This window comes from Phasianus colchicus, chromosome 31 (assembly GCF_987193195.1).
Source record: "Phasianus colchicus chromosome 31, bPhaCol1.hap1.1, whole genome shotgun sequence".
NCBI classification, from domain to species: Eukaryota; Metazoa; Chordata; class Aves; order Galliformes; family Phasianidae; genus Phasianus; species Phasianus colchicus.
The window spans coordinates 4,381-22,142 of NC_143466.1; the positions used below are offsets into that span (position 1 = coordinate 4,381).

General features: G+C 47.2%; 2 protein-coding genes across 2 annotated transcripts in view; both read left to right on the forward strand.

Moving 5' to 3' along the window:
* On the forward strand, positions 1-12,300 carry LOC149914082 (uncharacterized). The gene is made up of 5 exons (XM_090127426.1): positions 1-1,584; positions 7,834-7,937; positions 8,918-9,074; positions 10,090-10,323; positions 11,625-12,300. Exons 1-2 carry the CDS (start codon positions 10-12, stop codon positions 7,834-7,836), a joined length of 1,578 nt encoding a protein of 525 aa, XP_089983552.1. The 5' UTR covers positions 1-9; the 3' UTR covers positions 7,837-7,937; positions 8,918-9,074; positions 10,090-10,323; positions 11,625-12,300.
* The window catches only part of LOC149914083 (RANBP2-like and GRIP domain-containing protein 8), a 26,197-nt gene continuing 16,298 nt past the window's right edge, over positions 7,864-17,762 (forward strand). Inside the window, exons 1-7 of the mRNA XM_090127520.1 lie at positions 7,864-7,937; positions 11,625-11,760; positions 15,480-15,587; positions 16,228-16,365; positions 16,452-16,598; positions 17,107-17,292; positions 17,373-17,456. Coding sequence (XP_089983646.1) covers positions 7,864-7,937; positions 11,625-11,760; positions 15,480-15,587; positions 16,228-16,365; positions 16,452-16,598; positions 17,107-17,292; positions 17,373-17,456 — 873 coding nt within the window. The remainder of the gene's footprint in view (positions 7,938-11,624; positions 11,761-15,479; positions 15,588-16,227; positions 16,366-16,451; positions 16,599-17,106; positions 17,293-17,372; positions 17,457-17,762) is intronic.

The window sequence follows — 17,762 nt, forward strand, 5'->3', positions numbered from 1 at the left end:
GCGGCTGGGATGCTGCCAGCGTGCTGCTTGTGCCCGGTGCTCTTGCGTTTGGTGGTGGTGCAGGCGGGCGTTGGGCACCTGGGTGGCTCGGTGCTGTCCCCACGGTGCTTGTCTGCCAGCCGGCAGGAGATGCATCCGGGTGGCAGTGCGAGGCGCGTGAGAACCACGCGGGGCTGTTCCTGCTGCGCCTCTTCCAGGAGCTGTCCAGTTTGCGGCAAAGGAGGCACGGGGCGCTTGGCTGTCTCAATGCTGTCCCCCTGGTGTTTGTCTGCCACCCGGCAGGAGATGCATCCGGGTGGCAGTGCCAGGCGGGTGAGAATCACCCGGGGCTGCCTCCGCTGCACCTCTGCCATCAGGTGTGCCGCGGTGGGCGACGGTGGTGTGGAGGCAGCCAGTGGGTTTGGCAGTGGCAGACGGGTGAGAATCACCCGGGGCTGCCTCCGCTGCACCTCTGCCATCAGGTGTGCAGTGAGGGGCGCCGGAGGTGCTGGGGCAGCCAGTGGGTTTGGCAGTGCCAGGCGGGTGAGAATCACCCGGGGCTCCCTCCGCTGCACCTCTGCCATCAGGTGTGCAGTGAGGGGCGCCGGAGGTGCTGGGGCAGCCAGTGGGTTTGGCAGTGCCAGGCGGGTGAGAATCACCCGGGGCTCCCTCCGCTGCACCTCTGCCATCAGGTGTGCAGTGAGGGGCGCCAGAGGTGCTGGGGCAGCCAGGGGGGTCGGCACAGGCAACTCCGGGGATGCTGTCTTCTGCGGGAGCGAGTTGGTGCGGAGCCCAGATTCAGCATCTGTCTCGTTGCTGAGCTCCCTGCTGGCCCTGGGGGAGTCAGGCAGCTCTGCGATGGAAGAGCAGGAGTCGAAGCTGCTGGAGACATCTGGGCTCAGTCGCTCCGTGGCAGTGATGCACTGCATCAGGTCTTTGCTTTTGCAGCTGTCCGGAGCGCTGGCTGCTTCTGGAAAAGCGGAACATCCCCAGAACAATGATGGCAGCCTTCCCACGCCAGCTCGGTGTGGACACGGACCCGCCATCTCTGCAGACCACAAACTCACCATCAATCCAGTTGAGGAAATGGTCAATTTCCGCATCGTCAGCAAGAGTGTTGGTGCTGGGTCTCTCTTCTGGAAAAGGGAAGAAATCCCCAGTGGGGCAATGCCAGCTTTCCCACGGCCACTCGGCGCAGACAGCCGCCCAGCAGCTGTGCTGCTCCCAGACTCACCGTTGTTGATCCACGTGAGCAGGTCATCCATGTCTGCGGTGTCGTCCAGGATGCCTGTGTTGGCCGTCACTTCTGGAAAAGGAAAAAATCCCCAGTGGGGCAATGCCAGCTTTCCCGCGCCCACTCGGTGCGAACACCCCCCCGCCAGCTGTGCTGCCCCCAAACTCACCCTCGTTGATCCACATGAGGAGCTCCTCGATGTTGTCCGCGATGTCCTCCGGGGTGTCTGCGCTCGTTGTCACTGCTGGAAAAGCAAGAACATCCCCGGTGGAGCAATGCCAGCTTTCCCACAGCCAGCCGGTGCGGACAGCGTGCCGCCCGCTCCGCAGCCCCTGAACTCACCGCCTGGTTCCAGCGTGGCAGCGCTGCAGGTGAGCGGAGCCGTGGCGGGATGGGGGCACACGTCGGTGGGCGCAGGGTGCCCCCGGTCCTCCGAGAGCACCACGGCGTCTTGGAAGGGCTCCATCGGCGCCTCCCAGGTGTCAGGCAGGGTGCAGGGCACGGGGAGCACCTGCTGCTGCAGGGAGGGTACCTGCAAAAGAACGGGTGGGGGGCCGGGGCGGGCGGGGGCCTGCGGCAGGCAGGTGCCTGCGGGCTGCGGGGGCTCCCCGTGGAGGAGCACGGCCCCAGGCCACAGCCCCATGGGCTGCTGGGGCAGCAGCGTCCCTGCCAGCAGGGGATATCCCGAGCAGGGAGCAGGGGCGGTGGGGGAAGCCATAGCTGGGTGCAGCCCCCCAGGTAGGAGCAGCAGCACCGGTAAGTGCAGCCCCGCAGCTGGGGTCAGGCCCCCAGGTGGCAGCTGAGCCGGGGTTGGGGGCAGCCCCCCAGGTGGGAGCTGCGCTGCCTGTCCCCAGACACCTGGTCCCCCAGGCCAGACAGAGGCCTGAGGTGCCAGGTAGGTGGCAGTGGGGACAGGGGAGGGTTGGGGTGGTACCGGCATCGGTCCGCGGACGGTGGGCTGCATCCAGGCGGGGTCCGGTGGCGGCACAGTCGCTTCAACGAAAATGGCGTCGGGTGTCAGAGGCACCGTCAGCGCTCGTCGAGGGAATCTCTCTGTGGGGAAATGCCAGAAGGGGCGCTGGGCTGAGAGCCGGGGCACTGGGGTGAGATCCGGGTGAGAGGAGAGGGATCTGGGGCGCTGGGGTGCGATCTGTGGTCACAGGGATGAGATCAGGTGTGCTGGGGTGAGATCTGGGGCCCTGGGCTGAGATCTGGTGAGCTGGGCTGAGATCTGGGGTCACAGGGATGAGATCTGGGGCCCTGGGCTGAGATCTGGAGTCACAGGGGTGAGAGAGATCTGGTGCGCTGGGGTGAGATCTGGAGTCACAGGGGTGAGATCTGGGGCCCTGGGCTGAGATCTGGGGTCACAGGGGTGAGGTCTGGGGTGCTGGGGTGCGATCGAGGGTCACAGGGATGAGATCAGGTGTGCTGGGGTGAGATCTGGAGCCCTGGGCTGAGATCTGGTGCACTGGGCTGAGATCTGGGGTCACAGGGATGAGATCTGGGGCCCTGGGCTGAGATCTGGAGTCACAGGGGTGAGAGAGACCTGGTGCGCTGGGGTGCGATCGAGGGTCACAGGGGTGAGAGAGATCTGGGGCCCTGGGCTGAGATCTGGGGTCACAGGGGTGAGAGAGATCTGGGGCCCTGGGCTGAGATCTGGGGTCACAGGGGTGAGAGAGATCTGGGGCCCTGGGCTGAGATCTGGAGTCACAGGGGTGAGAGAGATCTGGGGCCCTGGGCTGAGATCTGGAGTCACAGGGGTGAGAGAGATCTGGGGCCCTGGGCTGAGATCTGGAGTCACAGGGGTGAGGTCTGGGGCGCTGGGGTGCGATCGAGGGTCACAGGGGTGAGATCTGGTGCGCTGGGGTGAGATCTGGGGCACTGGGGACAGCTGGAGCATCAGAGCAGGGGGAGCCCGCTGCCTTACCTGCCATGACAGCTGGAGAGTGGCAGTTGGGGGAGCCCCTCCCCCCAGGGGGGTTCCGTGACCGTTGGGGTCAGCCCCTTTCCCCCAGGCTTGCGATGATTTGACTTTTCGTACCCAAACATCCTTCCCATGCCAGTTGTTTCCCATCCCGATGATCAGTGACCATCCCGATGGGCATTTGGCAGCCCAGTGCTCTTCCTTGCCAAGGGTCTGCCCGTCCCAGTGGGGATTTGCCATCCCTGCAGTGAGTTCTCACCCCAGGGATGGTTTCCCCTCCCGTCCAAGCGATTTCCAGTCGTCACCGCCCAAAATTGTGTTTATCCAGGCCATGGCTAAGAACTTAAAGTGCCAGCATTAGTTACGAGTTCTTGAAAGTGGTAGCGGCCGTGGTAGGCCAGTTAGACCTATGGTAACAAGGGACAGTAACAACATGTGGGACAGCCCTGGTTTAGCTGAGAACAGTGCAGGAATGAGTCAGTGCCCGTGCAGCGTATGCCGAGCTTGTTACTGTGAACTGGTCCTTTGTGCCTCGGAGAACATCACTAACTTTAAACCGTGGACTTTTTCTCCTGGCTTTGGCTGTCTCTTGGGGGCATTGCTAGCGAGGACAGAAGAGACAGCATTGTCTTTTCTGCTCTTCCCTCTTCCGTGCTTCCCCTTTCTGCTCTCTTCCTCATCTACTCTTCAGCTCTTCTCCCTGAGTGTTATCCTCTTTTTTTCTGCTCATCTGCTGTTCTTTCTTCCTTGTATCCTGAGTCCTCTCCTGCATCTGTACTCCTCTTCTGCTTTTCTTTTTTCTTACCCGTATCCTCTCTTCTCCTCTTGTTCTCCTCATCCACTCTTCTGACTTAACTGTATCCTCTTTGCACATCTTGCGCTCTACGGTTCTTCTGTTCTGGCCACTCTCTGCTCTTCTACTTCACAGCTCTTTTCCTTCTCTGCTCTTCTGTGCTCTCTTCCTCCCTTCTGTTCTTTTTCGTTTCTGCGCTTCTCACGGACCCGTGTCCTGTCTTCCCATCTTCTGTACTTCTGCCATACCCGTATTCTCTCTCCTTCTCTTCAGCTCCTCTCCACTTCTGCTTTTCTGCCTTAGCTGTCTTGGCTCATCTCCCTTTCTGCTCTTCTCCCCGTCTGCACGTCTTTCTTACCTTCATCCTCTCTTTTATTCTCCTGCTCTCCTCCTCTTCTGCTCATCTCCTCATTGCTCTGCTGTCTTGCCTGGATCCAACCGTTTTCTCTCTTGCGCTTTTCATCTTCTGCACTTCTTTCTTACCTGCATCCTTTCTTCTTTTTCTTCTCTGCTGCTCTTCTTTATTTCTGCCTTGTCTGTGTGTGCTCTTCCCCTGTTCTGCTCTTCTAGTGCTCTTGTCAGCATCCAATCTCTGCGCCGCAGCTCTATGTCGGACTTTATTTTGGGGTGGAGGAAGGTACGTAGGGCCTAGATTTGTACAAGAAAAGCTATTGTGCTGTGCCCAGAAGGTGATGAAGAAGAGCCCTGGGGAACCAGGAGCACAAAGGCAGCGTGTTTCTCCGAAGGCCACAGCGTGAGCACATGTTCCCTTTGGCGGATTCCTTTGTACCTCTGCAGGAAGTGCTTTGGAATGGAGAATTTTCTGGAGTTGTTTCCAGTTGTTGCTTGGATGAGCTGAGGCTTTTCTCCTTGTATCTTGGCAGGAAAGCAGAGCGGAGGGAACGTCTGTGGTGAGATGCTCAGGTGAAGTTGCCTTCCATGCACCAACAGCCTGTTTGTGTCCACGTGATGCACGGTGAAGGGAAGCCTGCTGTTCTGTCAGTAAGCCTGCCTAGTGGAATGATGTTTTTGGCCTTTTTGGCAAGTGTGTGAGGAGAGGTCCTTGGACAGGCTTTTCTTTTGTTGTTTTTTTTTTTTTCTCAGGGGAAATGCTATTTCAGTTGTTAGTTACAATGGTTGATTGGTGCTTGTTTGAAAAATATTTGTCATCTCGAGAAGCAGTGTTCTCGCACCAGAGAAGTGAGAAATCTCCTGTACATCCTGTCTTCTCCGTGAGACCTTTGCACAATGTCTCTAGATGCCTGTAGAAATGGTGGGGGGATAAATGGGGAAGAGCTGAGGTGCAGTTTCTGTGCGTGCTCTGTACACGGAGCAGGCGTCGCCTAGTGAGAGCTAGGAGCCCTTTGCAGCGTGGTGGATTTGTTTTCCTTGCTTGTTGGAGCGTGATGCTTTTGTAGGTGCTGTGTGCATTGTAAGTAACTGTGAACTGTGCTGAGACAACAGGTGTGCTGGAGAGAGCCCCGCTGCAGCCTTTTTGTTTGGGCAGTTTTATTCCCTCTGGGGATTAAAGGGGTCTTGAAAAACTCACAAGTGCAACGTGCTACTGCTCCAGCCTGTCAAGTGGAGATGATGCCTTTCCTCCCATTGGGGCAGGGAGGAAAGTAGGTGAGAAATTCATCTGCCAGTGTGAAGTGGCAGGTTCGGAAGATGGTAACAGGCACGGTAGGCCAGGTAGCAAGATCTCAGAATCCTAGTATCGCCAAGGTTGGAAGAGACCTACGAGATCAGCAGTCCAACCATCCACCTATCATCAATAGTTCTCACTCATCCATGTCCCTCGACACAGCGTCTAACCGTTCCTCGAACACCTCCAGGGTCAGTGACTCCACCAACTCCCTGGGCAGCCCTTTGCAGCGCCCAGCCACTCTTTTGGAAAAGCAGTATTTCCTACCATCCAGCCTGAATCTCCCCCGGCTCAAATGGAGGCCGTTCCCTCCAGTCCTATTGCTAGTTAACAATGTGAGTTAACAGTGAGAGAGTGTTAACAGTGAAAGTGAATGTGTGTGGGGCATCCCTGACTTGGCTGACAGGAGTGGAACAGTGTTCACGTGGACGGCGGGGGGCTTGTTCCTGTGAAACGGTCCCTTGTGCTCCAGGAATCTCTCTGACTTTCTATCATGGCCTCTTCCTCCTGGTTTTCAGTGTGTACAGAGGCACTGGTAATGAAGAGAGAACAGACCTCTTCCTGGGCCACAGAATGGAATGTGCTTGAGAAGCAAAGGCAGGCAGGTGTGTGCAAAGCAAAGGCGTGTGTGTGCTTGCAGAGGGAAGCAGAGGGAAGCATGTGCACGCATCGAAAGCAAAGGCGGGCAGGTGCTTGTGAGGCAAAGGCAGGTAGGGGTATGTTTGTGAGGCAAAGGCAGGTATGGGTGTGCTTGCTTGCTTAGCAAAGGCATGCAGGTGCATGCTTGCATAGCAAAGGCAGGCAGGTGCATATGAAGGAACGGCAGGTAGATGGATGCATGCTTGCTTCGAAAAGGCAGGCAGGTGCATGGCTGTGAAGCAAAGGCAGGGAGACGTGTGCTTGCTTAGCAAAGGCAGGCAGATGGGTTCTTGCAAAGCAGTGGCAGGCAGGCAGGTGATTGCTTGTGAAGCGAAGGCCGGGAGGTGGTTGCTTGGTTAGCAGTGGCAGGCAGGTGTGTGCTTGCAAAGCAATCTCTAGCCAACTGAGGGGATGATGTTCTCAGGTTTTGTTGCTCTTTAATGACTTTCCTTTTTTTTTTTTTTTTTCCTTTTCTTCTTTACTGCCTTCAGTGTCCCCGTCTCTTCCAGAAGCTGCTCTTCTGGCAGCCGCCGCGTGGGCTCGTTAGATGCCCTGAGTGTTTGGAAGAGAGCAGTTTTGTTGAGGGCTGTTGGTGGAATTTCTGTTGCCAGGAGCGCGCGGACAGAGAAAGAAGCGTTGTGCAGGCGGGGCAAAAGGAGTGCTGGGGGTCCTGGGAGCAGCAGTGAGGGAAGGTGTTTGAGCTAGTGCCGTTCCACTGGAACGTCCCTTTGGTTTTCTACTTCTGAGAGTACTGGAACTGGTTGAAAAAGATGTGACTTTAAGCGAGGGTGCAGAGCAGATTTAAGCTTTACAGGCGGCTGTGCCAGAGCGTGAAGCATCATCAGCAGGCATGGGTAGCACCAGCTTGAAACATCAGGGGAAGCAGAAGAAGAAGAAGTAGAAGAGCTGAGGTGCAGTTTCTGTGCATGCTCTGTACACGGAGCAGGCGTCACCTAGTGAGAGCTAGGAGCCCTTTGCAGCGTGGTGGATTTGTTTTCCTTGCTTGTTGGAGCGTGATGCTTTTGTAGGTGCTGTGTGCATTGTAAGTAACTGTGAACTGTGCTGAGATAACAGGTGTCCTAGAGGGAGCCCCAAAGTCCTTAGTTGAGTGAGGGCCTTTTTTCTCCCTCTCTCAGTTTTTTTTCTTCTTCTTTTCTTTCTGTTAGTGTGATATAGCTGGCCCATCAGATAATTCACTGGGAGTTGTGCCTTCTTGCGAAGCTGTGGCAGGTGGGTGCATGCACTTCACTGCTAGTATGACCAAGCTGAAGATGCCTGAGCTGTGTGAGAGCTTTGAGAATTGGATGGATAGTTCTTGACCAAGGAAGAGCCCTGTGGTCCTAGCCCCCTGGGGAGAGGCTGGGATTGCTGAAGGGAGCGAGGATTCTTTGAGTGATCTGAATGGTCTAGGAAGGGAGGTGACAGGTTTAGGGTTCCTTTGCAGTGCTCTGCCCAGGCTGTGACACTGCCGGGGTTTGATTTTGAGTCACTCTGAATACAAAAGGAGACAAATGGTATTTTGTGCAGCCTGAAACCCTGCAACTCTGCTGTAGGGGCTCCAGCCCAGAGTAGGTGCCCTGTCTCCATGACTGCTGACCACGCTCTTCCCTTCTCCACAGTGACCACGGCCAGCCCCTGAAGCCCCAGTCATGAAGACCCTGTACGTCATGCCCAATGGCCATCTGTCTGTGCTGCCCATGTCTGTGATGGGTGATGGAAAGAGGTTGGGAAAATTGTCATTTTTCTTTTTCAATGCTCTCTACGTTAAATGATGAAATGTTTAGTGTTCACTTTGCTACACCTCTGCCTGCAGTCATTCATGCAGCACCAATGCCCCTGTACAGTGCATTCCTTAAACCCAGAGTAGAAAATGTGTTATTTGTGGGCAAATTGTATGATGTACATTTTTTATTGCTAAATCTGTCTATGATGTACTTAAAAAATGATTATTTTTTTGATAGAATTGGCTTCAGTTTTTAATTTATTTTTCCAGTCGATCCTTTCTTTTGTGTCCTGACTTGATCTGTCTGGTAGCTGCTGTGATAGTCTTACCATTGCCCTTTGGACTAAGGGTCTGTGTCTGCTGTGGAATTGCCTAGCAGGGATAATGGTAACCTAGTTGCAACTGGAAAACTCCACCAAAGGTGTTTTTCAGTGACACTGTTTGTTTGTTACTGGTGGTGTTCTTGTTACAGAGGTAGACAGGGGCAGAGCAAATGAAGTGCTGAGTAGGCAAGTGAATGAATGTGAACTTCTCAGACAAAATTCCTTCGATCAGGCTTTGGGCAGGGGGAGGATGTGTTGAAAAATCCTGTTGCCAACAGAGTGAAGCGCTCTTGCCCTTGATGACATCTTTTTTCCCATAAGTCTCCATATTGAGTTAGACAAGTAGTCATAGTCCAGCTGCCTACATATAGCAGTAAGCAGCCGTAGGGGAAGAGGATCTGATTTTGGCATTCTTTCTTTTACTCTCTTCTGAATTCCAGCAGTTATCTGAGTGCTATAATCTAGTGGTGGCCTTTTCACAGTGAATTCAAAAAGTATTTACTGAGAGTTGTAGTTGGAATATCTGGGTCTGTTGAATGGCCATCATTTTCTTTCCTGTTTTATATGGATTGCAAGATCAAGTTACCAGTAGTATACAATTATAATACAAGTTACCAGTAACCTTTTTTTGTCTTGCTTGTGCATGGGGAAAACTAGTGTTCTGTGGATCTGAACCTAGTATAGAAAGATCTGGTGCTGAAGATTGTGGAGCTATTCTGCAATAAAGACATCAGTGATGGAAGAGCAAAATACTGGGTTGAGAAAGCTGCCAGGCTGCTCCCTGGGAATGCTGCTGCTCTCTTGAAGGTTGAAGGTAAATTCCAGCTTCTCATGTCATCTAGTCATCTCAATATTTCCTTGGCTAGATTATTTTAGAATCAGGAATCTTAAATCAATTACATATTAATTTCTTTGCTGCCTGCTGTTTTTTTCTAGCTTGCATGAAAATTACAGCTCTGGACTTTCACATGCATTTTAAGGTTTATCTGTTCAAAAATGTGGGGAAATTGTTAGTAATAATATCTAAGAAGTTGAGCTTAGATAGGCAATACCTGATGTGTCTCTTGTGACTAAACTCCTTTTTAGTTTTTTGAGTTTAAAAATGAAGTGTGTGGGAAGTGCTGTCATTCTCAACTACTGTGTAAATGCTTTCAGTTATACAGTGTCACTTTGGCACTTAGTTTTATGTAGCACAGCAGCAATGACATTGAGGTTCTTAGGGGCTTCTGTTGGTTTTCTTTTGTTTTACTTGGACTAGTGTATGGTCAATAAGTATACAGATGCTATGTAGTATATAGAAAAGTTAGGCTGGTAAGGTTATCACGTTGAGAAAGATAATCAGAGATAAATGAAAAAATGCTCACTGATGTTGTGGGCTCACAAGAAACTCCATGAGGAGCGATCTCCAGAGAGAGATCCTTCCTCAGTGGCAGTCAGCCCTTAAATGGGGTCTAGGAGAGGTGCAGCCGGGCTCCATCCCTTGTGGTCACACAACTGAGTTGCCTTCACCTGCAGTCCCAGGGCTGACTCAGTGCTCACCTGCGGTGATCAATCAGAGGTTCAAACTGTGATTCAATAGTTCTCATACGGACTAGCTATTCTGTAACAAGGTGTGCTGTCTCTGAATCAAACTGTCTGACAGTCTTAACTTAGCATCTACAAGAGGCACCCTCTGAAGTTTTTTCCCCTGTTATCTTGTTTCTAAGATGTTGGAGTAATTTCATCAAGTCTGTAGTCCGTGTAGTGGAGGTGAGCAAACAGTGGTGATGTGGTTGTTGAAAAGACTGATGCAGAAAAAAAATTAATTATGTTGCCTTCATGTTTCATAGGAGAAGTTACAAGAATATAAAGTTGAAGATGGCTGAAATGAGCTCTTTTATGTGACTCAAGCTGAATTCCATGCAAGACCTGATGACGTCTCTCTTAACATCAAACTTGGTTGCACTGTACCACTCATGCAGTAAATTACGAGATGCTGTGCTCCATGTTCAGGAGGCAGAGAAGAAAATACCTCTGGAGACGAGCTTGGAATATGGTGTTTCTGTGTCGTAAAGACACTTGAGGTATTTAATCATCTTTTGATTCTGTCATAATCTTCCATATCCTCAAAACTGGTCACAGTCTCTTAGTTTCGTTCCACTGACAGCTATTGCTCAAATAATGTAACTCCTCCAAATGAAAGTCAACTGAAGCCAATTGTTTAATGGGGATTTTCTTCCTAAAGTTAAACCTTGTATATTTTCTAACTTCAAGTCTAAGCTAGATATAGTAGCTTCATCAAGGAGAGAACTGTTTGAAGAGTTCCTGGAACTTCACTGCTGAAAGATACATTAATGCCTCACCTGTGAAAGTGAGTTAGGTAGCAGTGTGTCCTGGAGAAGTAATATCCTTGCCTTCACAGAAAGATGGTTATTCCTCTTCCTCTGATGAACTTTATTCTTTAGGAATACCTTGAATCAGCCCAGGACTTGGAATCTAATACAAAGAATTGGAGAGCTATCAAAAGCAGTCATCTACTGGCTCATTCTAGCTTTATTAAAATGAAATTTGCTTTGGGAGATGTCTGTCAGTGCAGAGAGGTGCTTGAAAGGTATTGTTTTATCATTTTTGTATTTAAAAGTCCAGAACGGAATACTTTTTTCTTAGTCAGAGAACATCTAGCAGGTGTCAATTTCCCTGCGTAACCAGTTTGTGGACAGGAGAGGAGTTTCTCTGTACTAAGGTTCTTAGTAGGCTTGAAGCCCAAGCTATGTATTTGTCCAGGCTACAAGCCTTGGAGAAGACTTGGTGATATCCTGGGTCGGTTGCCTTCTGTCTCTTCAGTAAGAGAACGTTGTTCTATACTTCAGCATCTAATTCAGATTTCACAGATATTTGTGGACCAGTTTTGTCCTGGTCAGCTTAACACAACCCGCATATGATATGATATGATGAAGAATTGTAGATATAAATGGGAAGCAGAAGGCCACCCCCAGTAAGAGCATTCTTCTTCAGGGAAAACTGGTCAGGCCAGCTAAGCCAACTGACTTCAAGGTATATCACCTGCGGCACAGCCGGAATAGTGCAAAACAATGTTTGTAGCCCATTTCTTGGTGAAGTTCTGTGTTCCATTCTTCCTGTTATGTTTTCTTTCATACTGACTTCTACTGACTTCAGTTGATTTCACTTCCATAAGTGAAGGTCAGTGCTTTGGGAACTTGAGGCTGTTGTCCTGCTTTCTTGTGCAACTCAGGTTTAAACAACTGAGGTGGTAGTAGCAGTTGAATCACCGAGTTGCTCGGTCCACAGTTAAATAACACTGACCCAAAGCATGCGATGGCTTTCACCAGGACTTTGTTGAAAATGAGTCTTTTCTGCCTTCTAGCTTTGATCGTCTCCTTCACTCTGTGAAACAGTATGTGAGAGAAGCTGAGGAGCTGTCTCACACCGTCCTGGAAATGAAAGGACAGCTATACATGCATGCTGGGATGTTTCTGCTCAAACTGGCCCAGAACAGTGAGGTGCAGTGGAGCGATGCGTGTCAACTGGCAGCACTGTGTTATTTGAAAAGTTTCAGCATAAGTCACTTTTCACTTTCTGCCTGTAGTTAATGCAGTTCTTGACCACTCTTGCTGTACATGTGCGGAACACCCATATTCCAAAGATTAATTAGTGTTTGTAAGGCTCTCCCCTCACTAAGTCTTACTCTTCCACATGCCTTTAAAGGACGTGGACAGGAGCTAACTGAGTATCTCCCACATTCTTGTTCACAGACAGTCAGTAGAGCTTAGTCAGTCTTAATTCTTTGCCTTATGAAATACTACTAATTTTCCATTTTGTGCAACTGCTGGTGTTCAGAACTTTACTTTCTCTTGTGTGTGCTTACAGCTATTGGCAGTAGCTAAAATTACTCACTGTGTCTTCTTCATTGATATGTTGCAGAGTGCCTTCAGAATGAGTGTATATTTCTAAAGTTCTCTTGTGCTAGAAATAAGAATATGTTTCCTAATGTTCAAGACTAAACTAAGTGATCTGCTTTTTGTTGTAAAGAAGCTGTGACAAATCCTCTCCTTTCTTCTCCAGGTTCTTAAACCAAAGTCAAAACTAATAAAAGGGGATCCCGCTGGAGAAGACAAGCTGGAAATGTTGGCTTGTGATCGCAAAAGCCAGTCTGGTAATAAGAATTAATCCTTAAGAAAGTTCCATAGATCTCTTTTAATTTTATGAATAGTTACTTGAAGAGTTAAGTGGCTCGATTCCCAACCTTAAGTAGCAAGAGCAGCCCACTGTTGGGGTTGTCCTTCAGTGTTTTTATGTGAAATCCCATTTTTGTTTTCTAGGTCATATGTTGCTGCGCTTAAGCCGTGGCAAGGACAATTTCTTGAAAAAGACTGGAATCTTTTGCCAACACAAGGGGTTTACTGACGTTATTTGAAAGCCTCTTTGGGAGGGGGGCTTCTCTTTCCTTGGCATAGATGAGACAAGCAATGTCAGTACACGAGCACCAATGTAAGAAGAACTTAATAAATATGATAATGGTAAGAGGTGTTTCTTAAATTCAACTGAAGCACGACTGTTTCAGAGGAGCTTTTTTAGCTCCTTCCTTTTGCAACAAAAGAGGTGGGGCTGTGACAGCTGTTCAGTGTATCAATGCAAGGGGGTGATGTGCACGAAGCTTCCATTGATGCTTGTTGCTGAGAGGTGGTACTGTCACGCCTGCTTCTGAAGAATTTCTCATGCACTTCCTGCTTCCACGGTGCTGTCTTCTTGTCTGCTTTGATTCATTTTCACTTCAGCTGTCTGCTTAGCCTTTTGTGTCTGAACACTAGGAAGTGTTAATAGGAAGGCACATCTTGTAATGCAAGAATGCAGTTTCCAAGCTTAAAAATGAAGTAACTCTAGGATGAATTGCTGAGACTTGATGATGAAGTCTGGCTTTGAAATTGAGTGAGAGAAGATTAGAATACTGGTAGTTTTCTACCTAGCTGTTAGTTTTCAGAAATGTTTAGATTATTAAATCTAAAATGATCTAGCAGGATACAAAACAATAACTACAGCAACAACTATGGCCTTTTTTCTTGATAGATATAGCTAAAGAGAGATACGTGTAGGTATAAAGGAAAAAAGTTTATAGTTTTACAGTCTCTCCTAAGAGGTTTGTTTCTTTATATTATTTTGTAATGTGTATTTAAAAACAAACTAACAAAAATGAAAACAAAAAAAAAAAAACAAAAAAACCCGAAACAACAGCACTCAAAGGCTTGTGCTTATTATACATGGGATAAAGATTTCCCCTATTAGAGGAAAAGCCGTGTAAGCATATTTGCAGGAGTAAAAAACAAAACTGAATTCAAAACAGAAATTAAGCATTCAGGTTGTTTTCTTTGCTGAAAATGGTAGATCTCTTGAGCTTTACAGACTTAGAAAAACGGGAAGGATGTCTGTATAATACATCAGCTTAACCTGATACCTCAAAATGGAGAGGTTAATGTTTAAATTTTTTATGTGCTTCCTTGGAGATGTTCTCTCCATTTTTCGCCTTGACAGAAAGAGCAAATGTACCAATATGTTTGCCTTGTGCACTTCTGTGAAGTTGGTATTTCTCCTTTAAAAGTTACTTGTGTAATCAAAACAGATGGAGAAATCACTTGAAGAGTGTTACATCTGCTTTTCAAAATGCTTAGTTCCAGCTTGTTAGACAAAGGCAGACAGGTGGGAAGAGGTTGCTAGGAAGCTCCTAGGATGGGAGAAATCTTCAGAGCTCCTTACTTCTCTTGGAATGAAACCCAGCTTTGATCAGACGCTAGCCTTCCTCCCTAGGACGTAGATACTAACTTGCTACTGCTTTGTTTTTGCACAGGTGCTGTTCAAATGCACAATGTAGTGTGCTGGTAGTCTCCAGCACCCTGTGTGGCTTGGTTTGCAGTGGTGCTACCCCCAATGTGACAATTTTAAAAACAACTTTTTCACTTGCTGCAAGAAACATCAAGACTTGAGACAGATACTCCTGAATCCATTTGCCTGTTGGACCTTGAAGTCAGTGCACTTTCGTACATCTTAAATGCATTTAAGTGCTATTTTATCTTTTCTTATTTATTTTCTTCTCCTTTATTTTCCTTTATTTCTTTTGGTATCTAATTTTTTGGTTGTTGTTGTTTATTTATTTTCACAAAAACAGGTATTTCTACTCGGGATGGTATTCACTAGCAACTTAGAATTGCAAGAGAAATTTAATATTCGTAATGAAACACATCAGCCTCCTTTCTTACTGTTGCTGCTGTGCAAACAGTGCTGTACTGAGAAGCAAACATCCTGGTGGGATGCTGTTCATATTCTTATGCAGAAAAAAAACAATGTAAGAATTCTTCAGTTCAGAAATATTTGAAACAAGCCTTTAGACAGCTTCTGAATTGATTCCCATAGTTTGTGTAAAACTAGTTTGCTTTGTTGGGCTGTTTTGGACATGAATGTTTTGTTGCAGTAGGGGTTTGAGACCTACTGCATACGAGCTTTCTGTAAATGGGCTTAATGTTTCATGTACAGCATTTCTAAACTAGAGCTAGTTTAGAACCTACTAGCTATTTGTTTTCGTCAAACAAGTCACGTGAATAGAAGAAAAAGAGAAAATACTAACTGAGGACTGTTTCCTTTGATACTCAGACCAGAATCAGAGACAAAACTGAAGTTGCTTGCACAGCATGGATTAAGTACTCTGCAAACACTGGAGAAGCATGGCCTTCGGCCTGCCTTAGTTATACACTGGGCAAGAAGCCTGCAAAATATAGCAAGCTAAGATTATTTTTAAAGGTGTACAATCCGTTTTTTCTCTCCTTGTGTAAACTGAACACACAAAGTAAACAAAATCAGATGAGAAGGTACTATTGAGAACTGCTGTTAACTTTGTCGGGTAAGTTACTCTATCTAGTCAACCTATCAGGTACACTCTCCCTCACTACCTCTTCACATTACAGTGAACTGTAGTGTTGTTTTCTGTCTTTATGTTACTTCAGATAACTCTAGAGAGAGACCTCCTGAAATTTATCACAAGTGTCAGAGAACAATTCTTGAATTTTTCAAGAAAACAACTACACCAGGAAAGAATAAGTGTTAGTAAGACTTGATTTGAATTTGTTGAGGTAGTTTCTATTTCTTTTCAACAGGGCACCAGCCTGAAAATTTTCTGTGATCAGAAGGAATACATTGGAAGAAGTGTCTACTACTGGAAGAAAATCCTGATTAGTTTGGAAACAATAAAAAGAACAAAAATATTCCTGAACCAACTGATCCTCTCTTCAAATGTTTCCATAATGTGGACATTCAGGTGCAGATTGACCAATCTAAGATTGGAGTAAGGTTATATGTCTTTATACAAGCTTATGGTTGTGATTTAACCTGGAAGATGGCTAAACATGATGTCATCCTGCACGGAACACCCCTTTGGCCAGTTTAAGTCAGCTGTCCTAATTCTGTTCCCTCCCAGCTGCTTGGATTATTTGCTGAGAATGGCTTGGTTCTGTACAACATGCTTAGCAGGAACTATAAGCATTGGTGTGTTCTCAACATTGCTTTTCTCCTAGAACCAAAACATCGCATCATACCAGACACGCTGAAGGAAACAGTTCCATCCCAGCTGCAAATAAGACACTTACATTTACATTGGAGCTTTTTTGTTTGTTTGTTATGTACTCGTTGTTGGTGGGTTTTTTTTGTTTTTTTTTTTTTGCATTGTGCTAACGATGAGATTTGGTAGTATCAGAATGTATCTGATGAAGGGGGAAAAATATTTTCTGAGAACTTTTCTTAGATGTGAACCTGTATCTGCTTGGACGACACTGAACTCCCTTAGCACCAACTTTGTTGAAAAAGTATTTTCTTGTCTTAGAGGAAGATGAGTAATACCTGATTACTTCCTGGATGTTGGCATGCACTAGCTGTTCCAAGTATTCACGCATATGTTAGGTATGACTTGTCTTTGGCTTTGGTTGTAGGTCTTTCAGGTTGCAGCCTATGAAGAAGAGGCACGAATAGCATTTGCAGTGCTGGATGCGGTTGAAGGCAAAACTGATGATGCCTTCCTAGCATTTGAAGCTATCAAGAATGTGATTTCATACTGGAATCTTGCCAAGGTTGGTCCCTAACCTGCATTACCCCAAATGCTCTTTCGTTACTTGCATTCCAACTGATTCTTATTAATCCAAATGCTGTTGCTTAGCTTTGCCAAAAAAAGGCAGAGGAGATTGTGAATGGTGATGTTTTGCCAGAAGAACAAGGAGAACACAAAACCTATCTTCTTAAAAGAAAGCACTACCTAACGAAGATCATTGATGAGTTCTCCTCAGATCTGTCAGTAGCTGACAAAGTAAGTAATTCTTGCCCAACATCTTGTTTGGAGAGATGCAGTGGTGTCGCTTACAGTTTCAAATTGAAACCATTTGCAGCCTTTGCTTTAAGGCAAGTGAAAACTTACTTGTTCCCCCAGACAAATAACTTGCCTTACTCCAGTGGGTTGATATATTCTGGGAAACTTCTCTAACAACACGAGAACATGCAATGTTTTGACTCCTGCAAATGGCAGTTTTTATGTAAACAAACAGCTTTTTCCCACTATCTTCTCAGTGTGGTTGATAGTTTCCAAGTAGAATTCAGGCTTGTGTGAATTGTCCTCTTACATTAATTTTAACAGAGGTTGGGCTTTGCTGGGAAGGAAAAACAAAACAAAACAATACAAAACCAAGGAACAAAACTTAACAACATTTCTGTCTTTTTGTAATGAAAGCCTTGTGAGCTGTTCTACCAGAGTTCAGAATGTAGCCTCTTGCTCTGAGGAAGGATTGCAATCATGACTTGCATTTCAATTAATTTTCCAGCTGCCAGTGTCTATTGAAACTGTAACAGAAATGCTGAACGCAGTGATCCAGGAGCTTGGAGAATTTGAAGAGAAGGAAGAGGGGAATCTTTCCTCCAGAAAGATCTCTCAAGCTGCAGGTTCAGGAGTAAAACATTCCATTCCATTTCCTAAGAAGTTATTGTTCTCACCAACTGACAGCTACAAGGTACATGAGACATATGATTTCAGGGAAGCGTTACGTTTGAATAACAACTCAAAGTTCAGTACATTCTTTTTTTTTTCCAGTTTTCTCCTAAAACTCTCCCTCAGTGGGCAGAAGATGCCCAGTCTTTACTTCAGATGCTCTGTCAGCAAGTGGAGGCTTTAAAGGTAAATAACTTTGTCACTATATTCAATGCAGAACAGTTGATCTTTTTGTTACGGTAGGTACTTGGTGATCCAAGCATTGGACAGACATTCTTTCTGGACTAGTGCACGACTCATGAAAACATCTGCTCTGAACATCTGCTGAAATTGAGTGCGAGAGTAAAACTTGTTGCCTATAAACTCTGACTGGGGACTCAGAGATGCGGAGGGAGCCTTTCTAAGGACTGTGTGAACAAGAAAGAGTCCTGCTTTCATCAGCTTGGCTATCGTCCTCTTGGTTCTGGGCTTTTTCTAGCTTTGGAGAACAGT